The 15,109-nt window shown below is 41.2% G+C and overlaps 1 protein-coding gene across 4 annotated transcripts in view; it reads left to right on the top strand.

Annotated features, from left to right (window-relative positions):
* Nucleotides 1-15,109, top strand: part of GARRE1 (granule associated Rac and RHOG effector 1) — a 108,503-nt gene that overhangs the window by 44,551 nt on the left and 48,843 nt on the right. For 3 of the 4 annotated variants that reach the window (XM_073307906.2, XM_078848124.1, XM_073307908.2), the window contains one exon: nt 2,315-3,626. The exons of the other annotated variant lie outside the window; for it this stretch is intronic. In XM_073307906.2, the coding sequence (XP_073164007.1) occupies nt 3,132-3,626 (495 nt within the window). In that variant the 5' untranslated portion in view covers nt 2,315-3,131. The remainder of the gene's footprint in view (nt 1-2,314; nt 3,627-15,109) is intronic. 4 annotated transcript variants of the gene reach the window in all.

Below are 15,109 nucleotides of genomic sequence, written 5' to 3'. Positions count from 1 at the left end.
ACGCTGTCCATCCCCCCCATGTCCTGTGCCTCCTGACCTGGCCCCACAGGCAGGGCACTATGAGGAATGCAGCTTCTTCTCTTCCCAGTGAGCTCTGTGTTCTAGTGCCACAGCATCCCCTGGTGGGCAAAAAGCATAACTGCAACACCTTTCCAGCAGAATTTATTTTCTGCAGAGGAAAAAAAAATTCTGTGTGGCACATAGATTCATAGATATTAAGGTCAGAAGGGACCATCATGATCATCTAGTCTGACCTCCTGCACAACACAGACCACAGAATCTTACCCACCCACTCCTGTGAAAAACCTCTCACCTATGTCTGAGCTACTGAAGTCCTCAAATCGTGGTTCAAGGACTTCAAGGAGCAGAGAATTCTCCAGCAAGTGCCCCATGCTACAGAGGAAGGCGAAAAACCTCCAGGGCCTCTTCCAATCTGCCCTGGAGGAAAATTCCTTCCCAACCCCAAATATGGCAATCAGCTAAACCCTGATCATATGGGCAAGATTCACCAGCTAGATATCCAGAAAAGAATTTTCTGTAATAACTCAGATCCCACCCCATCACATACTGGTTCTGACCAGGTTATGCACTTGCATGGCACATGGATTCTGCACTTGTGCAGTGGCTCAGAATTCCACCAAGAGTCAAAATTTTAAATATTAAAAGAAAATGAAGGATCTGTGTATGTTCTTTTTAGTTGGTTTAGTTTAGCTGGTTCTTTGGATCTAACAGGGTCTTCAAATTCCTGCAACAAATTGTGATGTAGACTTTTTTGGGGGTATATTTACCGCTTAAAACAGAGGTGGGCAAACTATGGCCCGTGGGCCACATCCGGCCCGCGGAACCCTCCTGCCTGGCCCCTGAGCCTCCTGGCCTGGGAGGCTAGCCCCTGGCCCCTCCCCTGCTGTTCCTCCTCCCCTGCAGCCTCAGTACGCCATGCTGCTGGTGTAGTGTATTAAACTGCTCCACGTAGGAATGTGCTACTGGTAGCAGTTATGGAGAGCAATTTACTACACTACACTGGCACAACGCTCTGGGTCCGGTGTTCTGTGCTGCCTGGTAAGGGAGCGGGGGGGTTGGATAGAGGCCAGGGGAGTTCGGGGTGGTGGTCAGGGGGCGGGGGTGTGGATGGGGTCGGGATGGTCAGAGGGTGGGGAACGGGGAGGGTTGAATGGGGGCAGTCAGGAAGGAGGGGGGGTTGGATGAGGCGGTGGGGAGCAGTCAGGGAACAGGGGGGGGGATTGGATGGGGCAGGAGTCCGGGGGGGGGCGTCAGGGAGCAAGAAGCAAGGGGGGAGGCAGATGGGGGGGCACAGCCTCCCCTAACCGGCTCTCCATACTATTTCCAAAACCCAATGTGGTTCTCGGGCCAAAAAGTTTGCCCTCCACCCCCGGCTTAAACAGATACATTAAAATGTGTTAGACAACACAGGGGTATGTCTACACTGCAGTGTAAGCCTAGCGTTTGAACTCAGGCTCAAGCCTAATTCCCTTTTGTCTACACACACATCGTGCTGAACCTAGGTCCCAGGACTCCACAGGGGTGGAGAGTCTGAGCCTGAATCAAGTCAGGATCCACAATTCGAGGCCTACTGCTTTTCAGGTAGACACCGCCCCACTGGACCCATACTCTGGGAGTCCTGCAAAAGTATTCCACACTCCCACAGGCTGACTTTCTTTGTCCTCTGGACAGTCAAGTTTTCTCATGCTGCATCACGAAGAAAGGGCTAGAGCGGCCACATTTTGGAAGGGCTCTAGAAAGTCTGGGATGGGTGGTTGGACTTGGAGCTGCATAATGCAATGTCGATGCTGGAACCCTAGGTTGGGCTCAATGGTTCAACAGTTCCTAGCTGGGGGTGGCAAATTATTCTGGACCCTCAAGCCATAGGTTAACAAAACCAGGGTCTGCTATTTCAAGTTCTATGATCACTGGGCTAACGTTGCAGTGTAGACATACCCACAGTGGTTAAAACCTGCAGGGCCCTGTCTGTGCTACAGCTCTCCATTGTTGCGGCCAGTGCTTGAGTTGCACCATTGTTGAACTGCAAGTCCTACATTTGGCAGTTAAGATAAATCCATTAAGTGTGAGATAACTCACAAGGAAATATGCAGTAGTTCTGGATTTAATTTGATTTTATTAAATTGTTACCTTTCTTTTAAAAATTTAATGTAAATGGCCCTCTCCCGTTTTGATCAGATGTACTGTTGACAGCTTACCCCAAGATAAATGCACCAGGATACAGTAGGAGTTAAAATCTTAACAAAACCTCTCATTGTTCCATAACCTTTTTAACTTTTTTCCCTTCCCCTGACAGGAAATGACCTAGAGGCCTTACAAATACATTTGTGCATTCTTGCTGCAGACTCTACAATTGAAGGCAAACTCAATCTGGAAGCACCACTTATTAATGTTATATTGGAAACAACTACCTCATCGTACAGAAGGAAAAGAGAAGGCTTGCAATAATAAACACTCTAGTTCTTAATAAGTTGTACTTGCAAAGTCTTCAGAAAACAAAACAGATTTTTTTTTTCAGTATTAAGAAGAGACACTACAAACAAACTGATTTGACAGACTGGATCTGTCAAGACATGGAAGATCTTTGATCTGCTGACATAAGGACTTTGTTTTTCAAGGAAAGAGTCTCTGCACTGCTTTTACAATCGCTGTTGATCGGTGGTTTTGTTCCACTCTTCCTGGTATTACTAGTTGGAAAGCTCCATTAAGGTATTACTCCTAAAAGATGATTTACGTTTTATGAACTTTTACGTCAGGGGTCAACAAGTGCGGGCAAGGAAATTATAGGAGTTGGCTTTCTTCCCTTCATAGTGCATCTTATGTACAGAGTGGAATACTAAACGAGATAATTTTTTTTGAGATACTTCAGTTTGCTTTTTGAGTTCACTTTGTAACTGCAGCAGGGCTGCACTGAACACTGAAAATACTAAGTCAGCAAATCTGCTGCCTTTTTCACTGCTGATACAGATTATACAGACGCCTGCCCTTTTGAAATGCCTTTTATGAAACATATGTACACGGTCCTCTACTGTTACTATACATAACTACATTTCTGAGGAAGGAATTTGACAACTGATTGCTAATCCAAGGAATTTTTGAACAACTACTCACTTATGTATTGCTGTAGTGCACAGGAAAGTAAAATGGACTATAAGAGGCGCTTTTTGCTTGGCGGGTCCAAGCAAAAAGTGCAGCAACACCAGCAGTATCAAATGCCTGAGCTAGGCAGGACCCTGAGCGCACCGTTGGCATCCACTACCCCGGCTTCCCCTTTGGTCTCCTCAGCTGCTGCAGGCAGCTGCAACCACCCTGTGTCCCATACTACTCCAATTGCAGACATCCAGCAGGGAATCTCCAAATATCTGGATGCACTCAATGTGTTTTGCCGTGCGAGCACTTTCCTTACAGACCTTTTCAGCAGTGTATTTAGGAACTCACACTATTCAAAGGCAGCTATGCAATTGAAAGACGTGCAGGAACATGTCATGGAAGCAGCGAGTCGGCTCACGGCAGCAATAAAACCAGAAATAGCAAAAATGCTGATGGAGCTGAGTGCTGGAGCTGCAAACTTCAAAGATCAAAAGGAATTCAGCCTACAGGACATTGAGGTAAGTTACCATAGGTTATGATATTTTGCATGTGAAGTTCCCTGACCCCTTCTTTATTGTACTTATCATTGTAAGATCGGCCCCATCACCACTGTACCAAAGGTGTACCGCCTTCTGCTTTTTACGTTTCCTGAGAATTCTTTCCAAAATAAAAAGGAGGAAATTTATAAATGTTTTTATTTTCAAAATTTCAGAGGAGGAAAATATGGTAAAGAGATTTGCAGTGCATAATTTTGTGATACATTAAATTACATATTGAATATTTTTTCCTGTGCAAGGTAAAATCATTTTTAAAAAAATTGCAATACATGTATAAGATATTTATCAGCTAGAAAAAGTAAACTTTGTCTCTTCAGTTACACTGATTTTGAGCTGTACGAGAACCATGTTGAAGTCATTTGTTAAGAAAATATACTACTGTATGGTTTATTTCCCCAGTATCATTGTTCTGTCAGAAGTAACAAATTGTGCTTTATTCATGGAGAACATGACTTTTGACAGACTGTTCACATGCATGACTTTTAGTGTGTTTGTATGTGAATGATCACTCAGTTACTGAAAAGTTTTTAAGGGACATCAATGACATACAGATATGTTTGTTTATTATTTAGTTTTGAATAGTAAAGGTCTCTATACAAGTCTCTTGGCTTCCTAATATGTAATCAGTAATATAACAAAAATCCCAGCAGCCTATAAAATAATTCAAACAGGAACTCAGCCAGCCAGCCACCTAGAAAAAAATTGCTTCTGCTCCCTTCGTCTCTTCGGGAAGCATACCCATAATCTTTTCCAAAAACAGCATGAAAAAAGTAAAAAGATTTTTAAAATAAGCTACAGATCGGAATTCTGTCATTAAATGGAAATTTTTTTTTGTGATTTAAGAAAATATTTAACTGTACAGGGTGACTTAACTTAAAGCATTATGTATTTTTAAACCAACCATCAGTAAAATGAATCCTATAAAGGAGAAAAGTGTGAACTAGTATTTCTAATGACATAATCTCAGAGAGACAGTACCGTATAAATTACATTGTATTTTATTTACTGCTTCTTATTGACGTGGACTGTTGGTAAGAGTGTGAAAAGGGATTATTTTTCATAGTTACTTGGTTTAAATTATAATATATACACATTAGTCTATAGCAACTGTAATCTGAACTAATTTAAGAGAAAATTCTGGTCATTGGCATATTGAAAAAAAAGTATTTAAACTTTGTAGTCTTTGTGAGACCTATCCGTATGTGCTCTGTAGTGTTCTCAGTGGTGGCAGATGACAGAACAAGAAGCAATGGTCTCAAGTACAGTGTGGGAGGCCTATGTTGGATATTAGGAAAAACTATTTCACTAGGAGGGTGGTGAAGCACTGGAATGGGCTCCCTAGGTGGAATCTCCATCCTTACAGGTTTTTAAGGCCCAGTTTGAGAAAGCCCTGTCTGGGATGATTTAGTTCGGGTTGGTCCTGCTTTGAGTAGAGGGTTGGACTAGATGACCTCCTGAGATCTCTTCCAACCCTAATCTTCTATAAATCTATATTATTGTTAGTATTTATGAGCTGCCTATTGTAGTATTTGGATTCACCAGCTTCGGCTAGAAAGAAAAATTAGTGCTTGTATGATGTTTGTATTACAAAACATGTACATCACGTTGGTACAAATTCCATACAAAAGGTTAGGGTTAGTGTCTCTCTAATCTTAACATACAAATTTTGAATTTTATTTTATGCTTGAACTAATTTCATTATAGTCATTGTCTAGGACAGCAGTTCTCAAAATGTGTGTCACGGCCCCGTTTTAATGGGATCACCAGGGCTGGTGTTAGACTCGCTGGGGCTCCAGGCTGAAGCCGAAGCCCAAGCAAATCCAGGGCCGGCATTAGACTTGCGGCGGCTTAGGCTGCAGCTTCAAGGCTGAAGCCCTTGGGCTGTGGCTTCAGCCGCATGTGGGGGGGGGGGGTGGTCGTAGTAATTTTTGTTGTCAGAAGGGAGTTTCAGTGCAATGATGTTTGAGAACCATTGGTCTAGGAGATCTTTAATGACTCAGACGTCAAATAATTTTGTGAGTTACATTGTACTATACACTGTCTTTTCAAGTAGCCTTCTGTAGGTACACTTTAGGAGATGAAGCAGTTAATAGTAAAGCTAATTGATCTGAGAAATTTGGCTTATAATATTCCAGCAAACTTCCATTGTTACTGTGGTTTATATACTTTATTGTACAATCTGATTGGTTTACTATACATTTGTCATATAAATGATTTTCATGTACTCTGATTTTCTTGCCACACACAGTAGAACACACTGCTGCACATGTTTGTCTAGTGTTTTCCACAATCTTATGTTCTGCTGTACTCTTTGAGGAATAGTATTGTGATCGTGAAATTAAAGACTATCTCAATGCTTATGCAAAATAGGGCAAGTTTTCTAAAAGAAAAAAATAGAGGAACTTCACTCTCCCAGACTTTGAAGCTCTGTTGTCCTGCAAAAAATTGGCAACAAAACGTGAAAATTCCAATCTACAATTCCAGATGCTACCTGAACAACCTGTCATACAGACTTTAGAAGTCACTTGGGGAGAATCCCCTTTTTGTGAGCCTCAGTCTCTGCAATGTTTCTGAATTGTACTAAAGCGGGACTCCCTCTTGTTCACCTTGCACAGTGCCCATCAACTCTTAGCTCTTTGTACCTTACAAGGTCTTCAGAGGTTTGGCTTGGGCTTCAGCCCCATGTCACCTGCATTAAACTATTAGGTAGCTAAATTAGCACTCAGGCCCTAGGCAGTGCTGTCTTCATTAGCTACACTAGTCACAAATTTAGTGAGAAGATGTGCAGAACACTATTTTCAAATGTTTATAACTCAGTCAAATCAAACCACTTTTTACCGGAACACTCATATACCACAAGCCAAACTGAACTAGAGCCATACCAAATTTAAACTCTCTATAAAGACCCCTTTAAACATTAAAGTTGTCATATTTTTAAAATTGCAAGAATTTTTGCTTAATGTGACAGGTGTTCCATGCTGCTTTTGCTCAATATGGGTTGAGTTGGTTTTGCTCAAACTTTAATTTTTTAAAAATTACCCCCTCAGGTCTAGAGAGAAAATGGAAAATTCTAGTGTGGAAAGGTAAAAGTTTCCTGAAAGTATGTGCAGGATTTGAAACCCCACTCTTTTGTTCACCCAGGGGGAGTAGAAAAACTGGATGAGCTAGCTGCCTGAGTCCAGCTGAGGATTCACTAGCTCAGTTTTTAGAGGGAAAGGGGAAAGAGAGGAGCAGAGCATGACAGGCACCATTTCCTTCAAGGGTGGGAGAGTGGTGCACAGTATTTGAGGATACTGCTTTTCCTGAATATAAGGGAGTAGCAAACAGCAGAACAGTCCACCCATGTGGAAGCAGGGCTGGCCTTACCGTGAGGCGAACTGAGGCAGCCACCGCAGGTGCCAGACTGTCGGGGGGTGCCACCAGGACCCAGAGTGTAGAAAATTGTGTATGCTACTGGTGCATATGTATTCTCTCTGCTCTAGATGCACAGAGGTGGTGGAGTGCTATGCTGGAGGAAGGAGGGCACAAGAGACATTACAGGCAGGCAGGAGGAAAGGTGAGAGGGAATAACAGAAAGCAGCAGGAGCTGAAGGGAGAGAGAGGAGGAGGAGCCTCTTATGTACCTCTCTAGCACCCCCAGGAGCCTGGACTGATTAACACCAGCTTCTCAGGGAGCTTCCTGTTTCCTGCTGCTTCCCTGAACCCACTTGAGGAGAACAGGCAGTCAACTGAAGTAGTAGGAGCCAGTTAGGCCCTTAAGACGCTGATATGCTCCCTCACTCAGGCCCTGCTACCAGCCTGCTTATTTGTCCCCTTCAACTGAGTGTTGAGAGCCACTATAGCTGGCACAGAACAGCAGTCGTGAGAGAAAGAAGAAAACATCCGTCTGGGGCAGCATTCAGAAAAAGAAAGAAATCAAAGGAAACTTTTCTATCTAAGCAGGAAGGAGCTCTCCTGAGATACATAGACACAATTGTTCACGGTGAGCCTTCCGGCCCCCGTGAGGATATGAGTTGGAAGGAGATGCCTGATCTTCCAGTTAGTCAGAGTGCAGGTGACCTGGCGGCTACTGCAGCATCCATATCTCCATCTCAAATGGATGTAACCATGCAAATTCCTGAAGAAAAGTGCAGATCAGAGAAGAGTACGGTGGAAGCGCAAGAAACAGCTGCTGCTGAGTTTAGTTCCTTAAGTCTAGATGATCCATGACAGTGGACCCACTTGAGCAGTAGGCTGAGGGACTTCCTTGTACTGCATGGGCAACAGCAAGTGAAAAACTTTGTGTTCCCCAAAGACAATGAAAGTAGAAGTTTCCATCCAACACATTACTGGCATGAAATCCCCAATGGTGACAAAGTGGAGAGGCCATGGCTTTATGTACTCAAAAACCTAGAATGCTGAATACCGTTTTTGTTGCAAACTCTTCCAGTCTAATGCTCCAGCCACACTGGGTTCTTTGGGAACAAAGGACTGGAAAAATCTGGCTAGAAATCTGGCATGCCAAGAGAAGGCAGCAAATCACCAGAGAGCATTCCAGGTGGAAAAAGCTTGAGATGAGACTAAGGTTAAAGGCCACCACAGATGATCAGCATCAAGAGGAGATTGCATCAGAGTCTCTTTACTGGCAAAATGTTCTGAAAAGGCTCATTGCTTGCTACCCAAAACCTAGCACTGCGTGGCACTTCAGATCAGCTGTATGTGCCAAACAATGGAAACATCCTTAAAATTGTGGGGCTGATGGCTGAGAGTGATGCTGTACTCCAGGAGCATCTAAGAAGAGTCACCACCCCAAAAATGTACACGTACCACTACCTTGGAAAAACAATTTAAAATGAGATCATACAGTTACTGGCAACAAAAGTCAAACAGAAGATTGTGGCAGATCTGAAGTCAGCAAGATATTACTCTGTTATTCTGGACTGCACACCTGACCTCAGCTGTACGGAACAAATGACTTTAATGGTGCCTTTTGTAACAACAACAGAACCCAGTGAAAATGTCCCTGCAATGGTGACTGTCGGAGAGTATTTTCTAGAATTTATTGACATTGATGATCCTACAGGAGCTGGTATGACAAATGTGCTTCTTAAAAAGCTGGAGGATACGGGAATTGCGATAGCTGACATGAGAGGTCAGGGCTACAATAATGGTGCCACTGAGAGGAAAGAATAGAGGTGTGCAGACACAGATCCGAGAGTTAAACCCTCGAACTTTTTTTGTCCCATGCAGTTCTCATTCATTGAACTGGGTGGTCAGTGATGCAGCATCAGCTTCTCGTGATGCTGCTGAATTTTTTAATGTAATTCAAAGCATCTATGTATTTTTCTCTACATCAACTCATCGATGGCAAATTTTGAAGCAACGTCTGGGAACATCCTCTCTGACACTGAAACCACTGAGTGCCACACGATGGGAAAGTCGAGTGGAGGCGATAAAGCCTATCAAACACCAAATTGGGAAGATAGATGATGCCATAGTTGCCATTATGGAGGATAATAATAACAGTTCTGACAGGAACTGTTCGTGGGAGAACAGTGGCAGAGGGAAATGGAATCACCAGAAACATACATAACTTCAAATTCCTGTGTGGCTTAGTGTTGTGGCATGACATACTGTTTGAAATAAATGTAAGCAAGAGACTCCAAGGTGTTGACCTTGATATATCTGGAGCAATGGAACAACTGGACAAAGCAAAGTCATACCTACAGTCTTACTGGTCAAATGAGGGATTTCAAAATATTCTGAAGAGTGCACAGAAGTTGGCAGAGGAACTTTACACTGAAGCTATTTTCCCACCCATGCAAGAATACAAGAGTCACCAAAGAAGACGACATTTTGATTACAAGGCACGGGATAATCCCATAAGAGACCCCAAACAACAATTCAAAGTAGAAAACTTTAACCAGGTGCTTGATTGTGCAATACAGTCAGTTGAAAAATGTTTCATGCAGCTCAAGGAACATGGCAGTATATTTGGGATGTTGTATGGTATTCCAAAACTCCTCACTGTACCTGAAGAAGACCTATACCAGTAATGCAGGGCACTAGAGACAGTGTTGACACATGATGACATGTGCAACATTGATGCGAGTGACTTAGGTATGAACTGAAAGCCCTTTCAAGATACATTTCAGCAGGATCAACTCCAAAGGCTGTTCTGGAATATATGTGCACAAATAAGATGACCACCCTCTTTCCAAATGCTTTTGTTGCTCTGCGCATACTTCTAACACTTCCTTAACAGTTGCCAGTGGAGAACACAGGATCTCCAAGCTGAAGTTAATAAAAACATATCTACGCTCCACAGTAACACAGGAGAGGCTGGTCGGCCTTGCAACCATCTCAAGAGAGCATGAGCTGGCCCAGACCGTGGACCTTCAGGAAGCAGTTCTAATCTTTGCAACCAAGAAGGCATGGAAAGCACCACTTTGATTATTCAAACAGATAAAAATGCCAGTGTTTACTATGCAGACAAGAAAAGTTAATGTGCTGTTCAGGAGTTTGAAAGTTAAGTGTTACTAAAAATTTTTGAACAAGGCAAAACAAAATTTTAAGTTGTTAGTTCTCCTTTATTGGGGTAGGTAGTAGAGCAGTACTATGAGAGGAGTAACAGAGGAAGAAGGCAGAATTGAGACCTTTCAAGGTGCCAAAATGTTGTGAACCGGCCCTATGTAGAAGAGCATTTGGATGCAGAGGGTGCATGTCCAGGGGGGTGACAGCCCCAGAAGAACCCTCCTGCAAAGAGGTCCCCAAATTATCATATATGGGGGATGATGGGGAGAAGTAATTTAGGGGGTAACCCAGAATTTATTAACACTGTGTGAGTTGATTTTATTTGATGGAGAAGGAAGGAGGATGTTGTGTTTTCAGGGGGAAGGAAGATGAGGCAATGTAAGTTGAATAGTCATGGCTTTGGTGGAAGGGATGCAGTCTTGGTGTATTTTTTTTTAATCTGGGCTGGTATGCTTTGACCTCAGGATAGCAGGTGCCGAGGACACTTTTCAAATCCTGATTAACATCAGCTGATTTGGGTTAAAATGAAACAAATGTAGCTGTAACTATAGCAATCATTGCCAATCGCACTGTAATAAATTATTTCTGGCAGAACAGAAATGGCTTAGTCATAATGAGTCATCTACCAATGTATAAAAGGGGGTAACTTCTCCTGGTCCAGTTACTGTATTGGTGAGACGCTCTGAGCATGCACATTTTGTGTCGAGCTTCTTTACTTTCATCACTGCAAATGCTGAATTTCCCCCCTCTACTCTCAAAAAAATCAAACCAAAATTCTTAAGAGTCTTGCGCCTTTGGTGGCGAGAAACAGATTGTATTGAAAGTGGAAGGAAATCAAGGGGAATTACTGTATATATTTATGTTCCTTAAGTTCCCTCTTCTCTTCCCTTAAACCCTAGTAGTATGGAACAGTGCACTGAAATTGGATTTCTGTTGATTGTCAGAATAAAAATAAAATACATGTTAAAAGCTGGATTTTTATAGTGATAAATGTTTGAACATTCCTCCATCCTACTGAGAGGTCTATGCACAAACAAATAAAATACAATGGGGAGAGAGGAATAAAGAATAAACTAATGTGAAACAATTCAAACCACTCTGAAATATGCAGTGTAAATCTTGTCTTGGCTATGGGTGGAGCTAATAAATTGAGTTACTATCTCTTGTGATGTCAGGCCATATGTTCATCTTGGTCATAAACAAGAAGAAAACAGGAGTTGGGGCGCAAAATAATTAGATCTAAAATTGAGTTGCAATGTAAAGCTAATGGGAATTATTTTCTGCTTCTGTACATTAAAAGTACTTAAGATTTGTGTTCAATCAAAGGGTTCATAGAATAAAAGGATGTCTGAATAAAAATTCTGTTCTTCAGCATGTAGTTGCTTTAAAATTAAAGTGTGGGGTTTTTCCTCCTAACAAGTAAAGTCCAGTTTCAGTCTTTTTGGCCACCTGTTGCATGGCTTGCTGATTTAGCTCCTGATTTCATCCAGATGAGACTCATCCAGCATGAATGAATGCTGTCATGTTGCCCTTCTCTCCTGATACTATAAACACTAACATGGCTTAAACTGGAATCTTATAAATCTTATTGTATATCTAAAGGAAGGAAAGGTAACTTTTTGTTCTGGAAAAGCAGACTCTTTTGCTACAGTTGTCTACTTGGGATGTTGTAAGATCACTTTTTAAATTGCATGGAAGTTACTGGCACTGTAAAAATGAGGAACATATTGTTCACCTTGTATAATGGCATGTGGGAGAGGGTGTTATCATATAATCTTTGTCCTCCAGTTTGAGCAATATCTGATTATTACCTTAATTATATTAGCTATTCCCATCTGGCCCCTCAAATTGGCAAAGAGCCTATATGCAGTCTGATCATCCCCAAAGCCATTATCAAAAGTGCTGAAGAAGGGAGAATAAATACTGTGAAGAAATAAAGGTAGTTGGAAGCCAGATCTTAAACTTCAGTGAGTTAACTTTTCTTTTTTTTTTTTAAGTGAAAATTGTCATAATATAAAAGAGGAATGTGGAATTCAGGAGAAATTTATAACCTTGCTGTAGACATTGGAGTTACAGCTTCTGACACATTCTGCTAAATTGCAAATTAGTGATTAATTGTAGCTACCACCAGTTCATTCACATTGTACAGAATCCACTCTCTATAAAATTCCATGGTCTGGAAATCTGCACAGAATCTCTTGTTAACAATGAAATTTATGTAATGCTTTTCAGTGCACATAGTTTAGTATAGAGTTGTGAAATGGACAACTGTGTGACCCCATAAAGATAACACTTCAGGAGAAGGTGAGGTCAGACTGGCAAAACGTAACCCTGCATACTGACCTCTAGCATTGGATTGAATAGGTAAAATGTACTGTGGCTCCACACAAACCAAAACCATCTATTTTTAATTGCAGGAAATTGCTTGATTTCCACAACAGCTTTGTTAGTCACTACTGTCAACTTTAAGAATATTACCATACGTGCAGTGCCTAGTAGTCAAGGTAGTACTCAATACTTAAATATTTTGCCATTCTTTACTTGTAGAGATTCAACACCATGATAGTATGCTCTCTGAGCTGCTTTGGTTTAGGAACTCCAGATTTCCAGTGGCATAAAGCATTTGATTTCTGATCTTACCAGTTCATAAAATATCAGAATTGTAAACTGTCTCTAGTCCCCCATTTCAACAGTACTGCTTTACATTTCTCCAAGACTGAAGATGGCAAGTCTGTACCTTGCACAAATTTTGTTTTTAGCACTTGCACTATTCTGTTTTTCCCAGTAGTGTGACTGGATGAGTGTCTTGGCCTTGTCTAACTTTGTCAAACAATGTCAAATGTCAGTCAAAAGGGATGATTAGGATAACTTCGGTCATGCTGTGTTCCCATATAATCCGGACACTCAGATTATACCACGCACTAGCAGGTAAAATAAGGAAATACTACCAAGATATACCAGTTATAAATATTGGTGCAATCTCAGTGTTGTTCCTTTTTGGTCTCCTTTTTTTTGTAGGCTAATAGTCTAATACAGTCATCTTTAGTAGTACAGTATTGACAAGTGAGGGGTTTTTAATCGGAAAAAATGCTAATTTTTGCTAGTTACTGGAGAACCTTTCCACTTTAACTTCTGTAGTTCTTGGTCTCTGACTTTTATCTTGGCTCAATTCTCAGTCTCTCTTGAATGAATAAATGTATGAGTTTCTGGGCAACTAGTTCAGCTCTGTGAATTCACAAAACATGTTGATTTTTGCCTTCCTCGGGGATGATACTGTTTTGATATCTCACATCAGGTGACCACAAATGTCAGCGTCTAACATTAGGATAAAACCAAGCCAGGTTAGTAAAAGTTCTGGGATTTCAGAGCAGATATTTAACTAAATATTATGATTCTGATCTACTCTTGTACATTTAGGGGAAAAAAAATCAAATTTATTGCATTCTTTCTCTTAATTGGGGTAACTAGAACCTACTTTGCGAATGCAGATATAATTTTCCTTTCTCACTGATCTTTTTTTGTTGTTGTGAACCTTATTATGAAATAAGGCCGCAGATTTTTTTGAGCCATCTCTGGTTTTCCAAATCAGTAGTTCTTCTGTTTGAAGCATCCAGGCGTGAAGACAGATGCAGCTGTAAAGCAGACGTTATTTCTGTGAGCTTCAGACAAAACAAATGGAATGTGATCCAGTCCGCATCAGTCACTACCAAAATGTGTGTGATTTACCACTAAGTTATTTGTATAATAGCTGATAGAAAAATATTAATGACTGTATGCCCGAAATAAAGACGACAAAATCTAATTTTCTGTGCATGGAAACTGCTGTGGTATCTCTGAATATTTTCCCAGTCCTTATCTGCTGATCACTTCTTGTCTCTTTGAAATGACTTTACCTAACCTGTGGTTGCTACCGTTTGAACAATTATGATGAAAGATAACTGGGTTAGGAAATAGTGTATTAGCTCAGTATAGACAAATATCAAGATAACAATGTAGAATGTAAATGGATGTAAAATGGAAATGCTTGAATAGGGTAGAAACCCTGTAGGAAGTCAAAGGAAACTTTCCTTGGATAGTTTTCTAAACAAAAATGGTGGCCTCGTCTGTTCCACTTTGCTGCTGTTACTACCTATTGTATCTTAAGTTCACCAAACTAAGTTTTGACTTATATGGTTAAATCAGAGGTAACTTCATTATTTGAGAAGTATGTGGAAAAAAACAAGTTACTGGGCCAACACTCTTGTTTCTTGATAATTTTTTCTTCTGTTCCCTACTCTGAAAGAAAGGGTAGCCACTAGCTGACACTAAATTTTTGAGATTTTTTTTTTTTTAAAAAATATGCCCTTAATATGTCTAATTTCCTGTGAAGATTTCTGAGTAAGAATTTGGGAGTGGTAACTTTTTATAGGTTATTCAAAGGAATCCATTCTAAAATCCTGATTCTGCAAATATTTTTATATTGTATAGGTTCTAATACTACACTCATCACCATAATACCTGAGTGCCATCAAGTAATGCATTAAGCAACGTGGCTAACATCTGTCACGTTATGTATTCTCTCCTCCTCTCCCCGGGGGAGAAGCGTGTGCAGTGGTCTATCTTATTTTAGTAGGGGTTTTTTCAATGTATGTTGCTATGCATTTGTTAGAGAAGGAAGGTCAAAGAAACTTGCCTTGCACTTGGAGTGGAAGGTGGTAAAATGGTGGGAAGATAGTCCTTAGTTCTTGGAGGAGTTTATTTCACAGTCTTGGACCAGCCCCTGAGAAGGTTGTCTCCCATACAGATGAGCTGGACCCTTATTGTAGAGAATACCATTGTGCCAGAAGACTCTACTTGTTGCCCACAGTCTTCATCCTGGAGCTTTAGGCAGTCTTTTAGCTATCTGGGGCCCGGCCATACAGTGCTTTTGAATATGAGGACTGAGAGCTTGA

The sequence above is a fragment of the Lepidochelys kempii genome, chromosome 12, assembly GCF_965140285.1.
Source record: "Lepidochelys kempii isolate rLepKem1 chromosome 12, rLepKem1.hap1, whole genome shotgun sequence".
In the NCBI taxonomy this organism is placed as follows: domain Eukaryota; kingdom Metazoa; phylum Chordata; order Testudines; family Cheloniidae; genus Lepidochelys; species Lepidochelys kempii.
The sequence above is the reverse complement of the archived record's forward strand: the minus strand, read 5'-3'. Positions and strand labels throughout refer to the sequence as shown.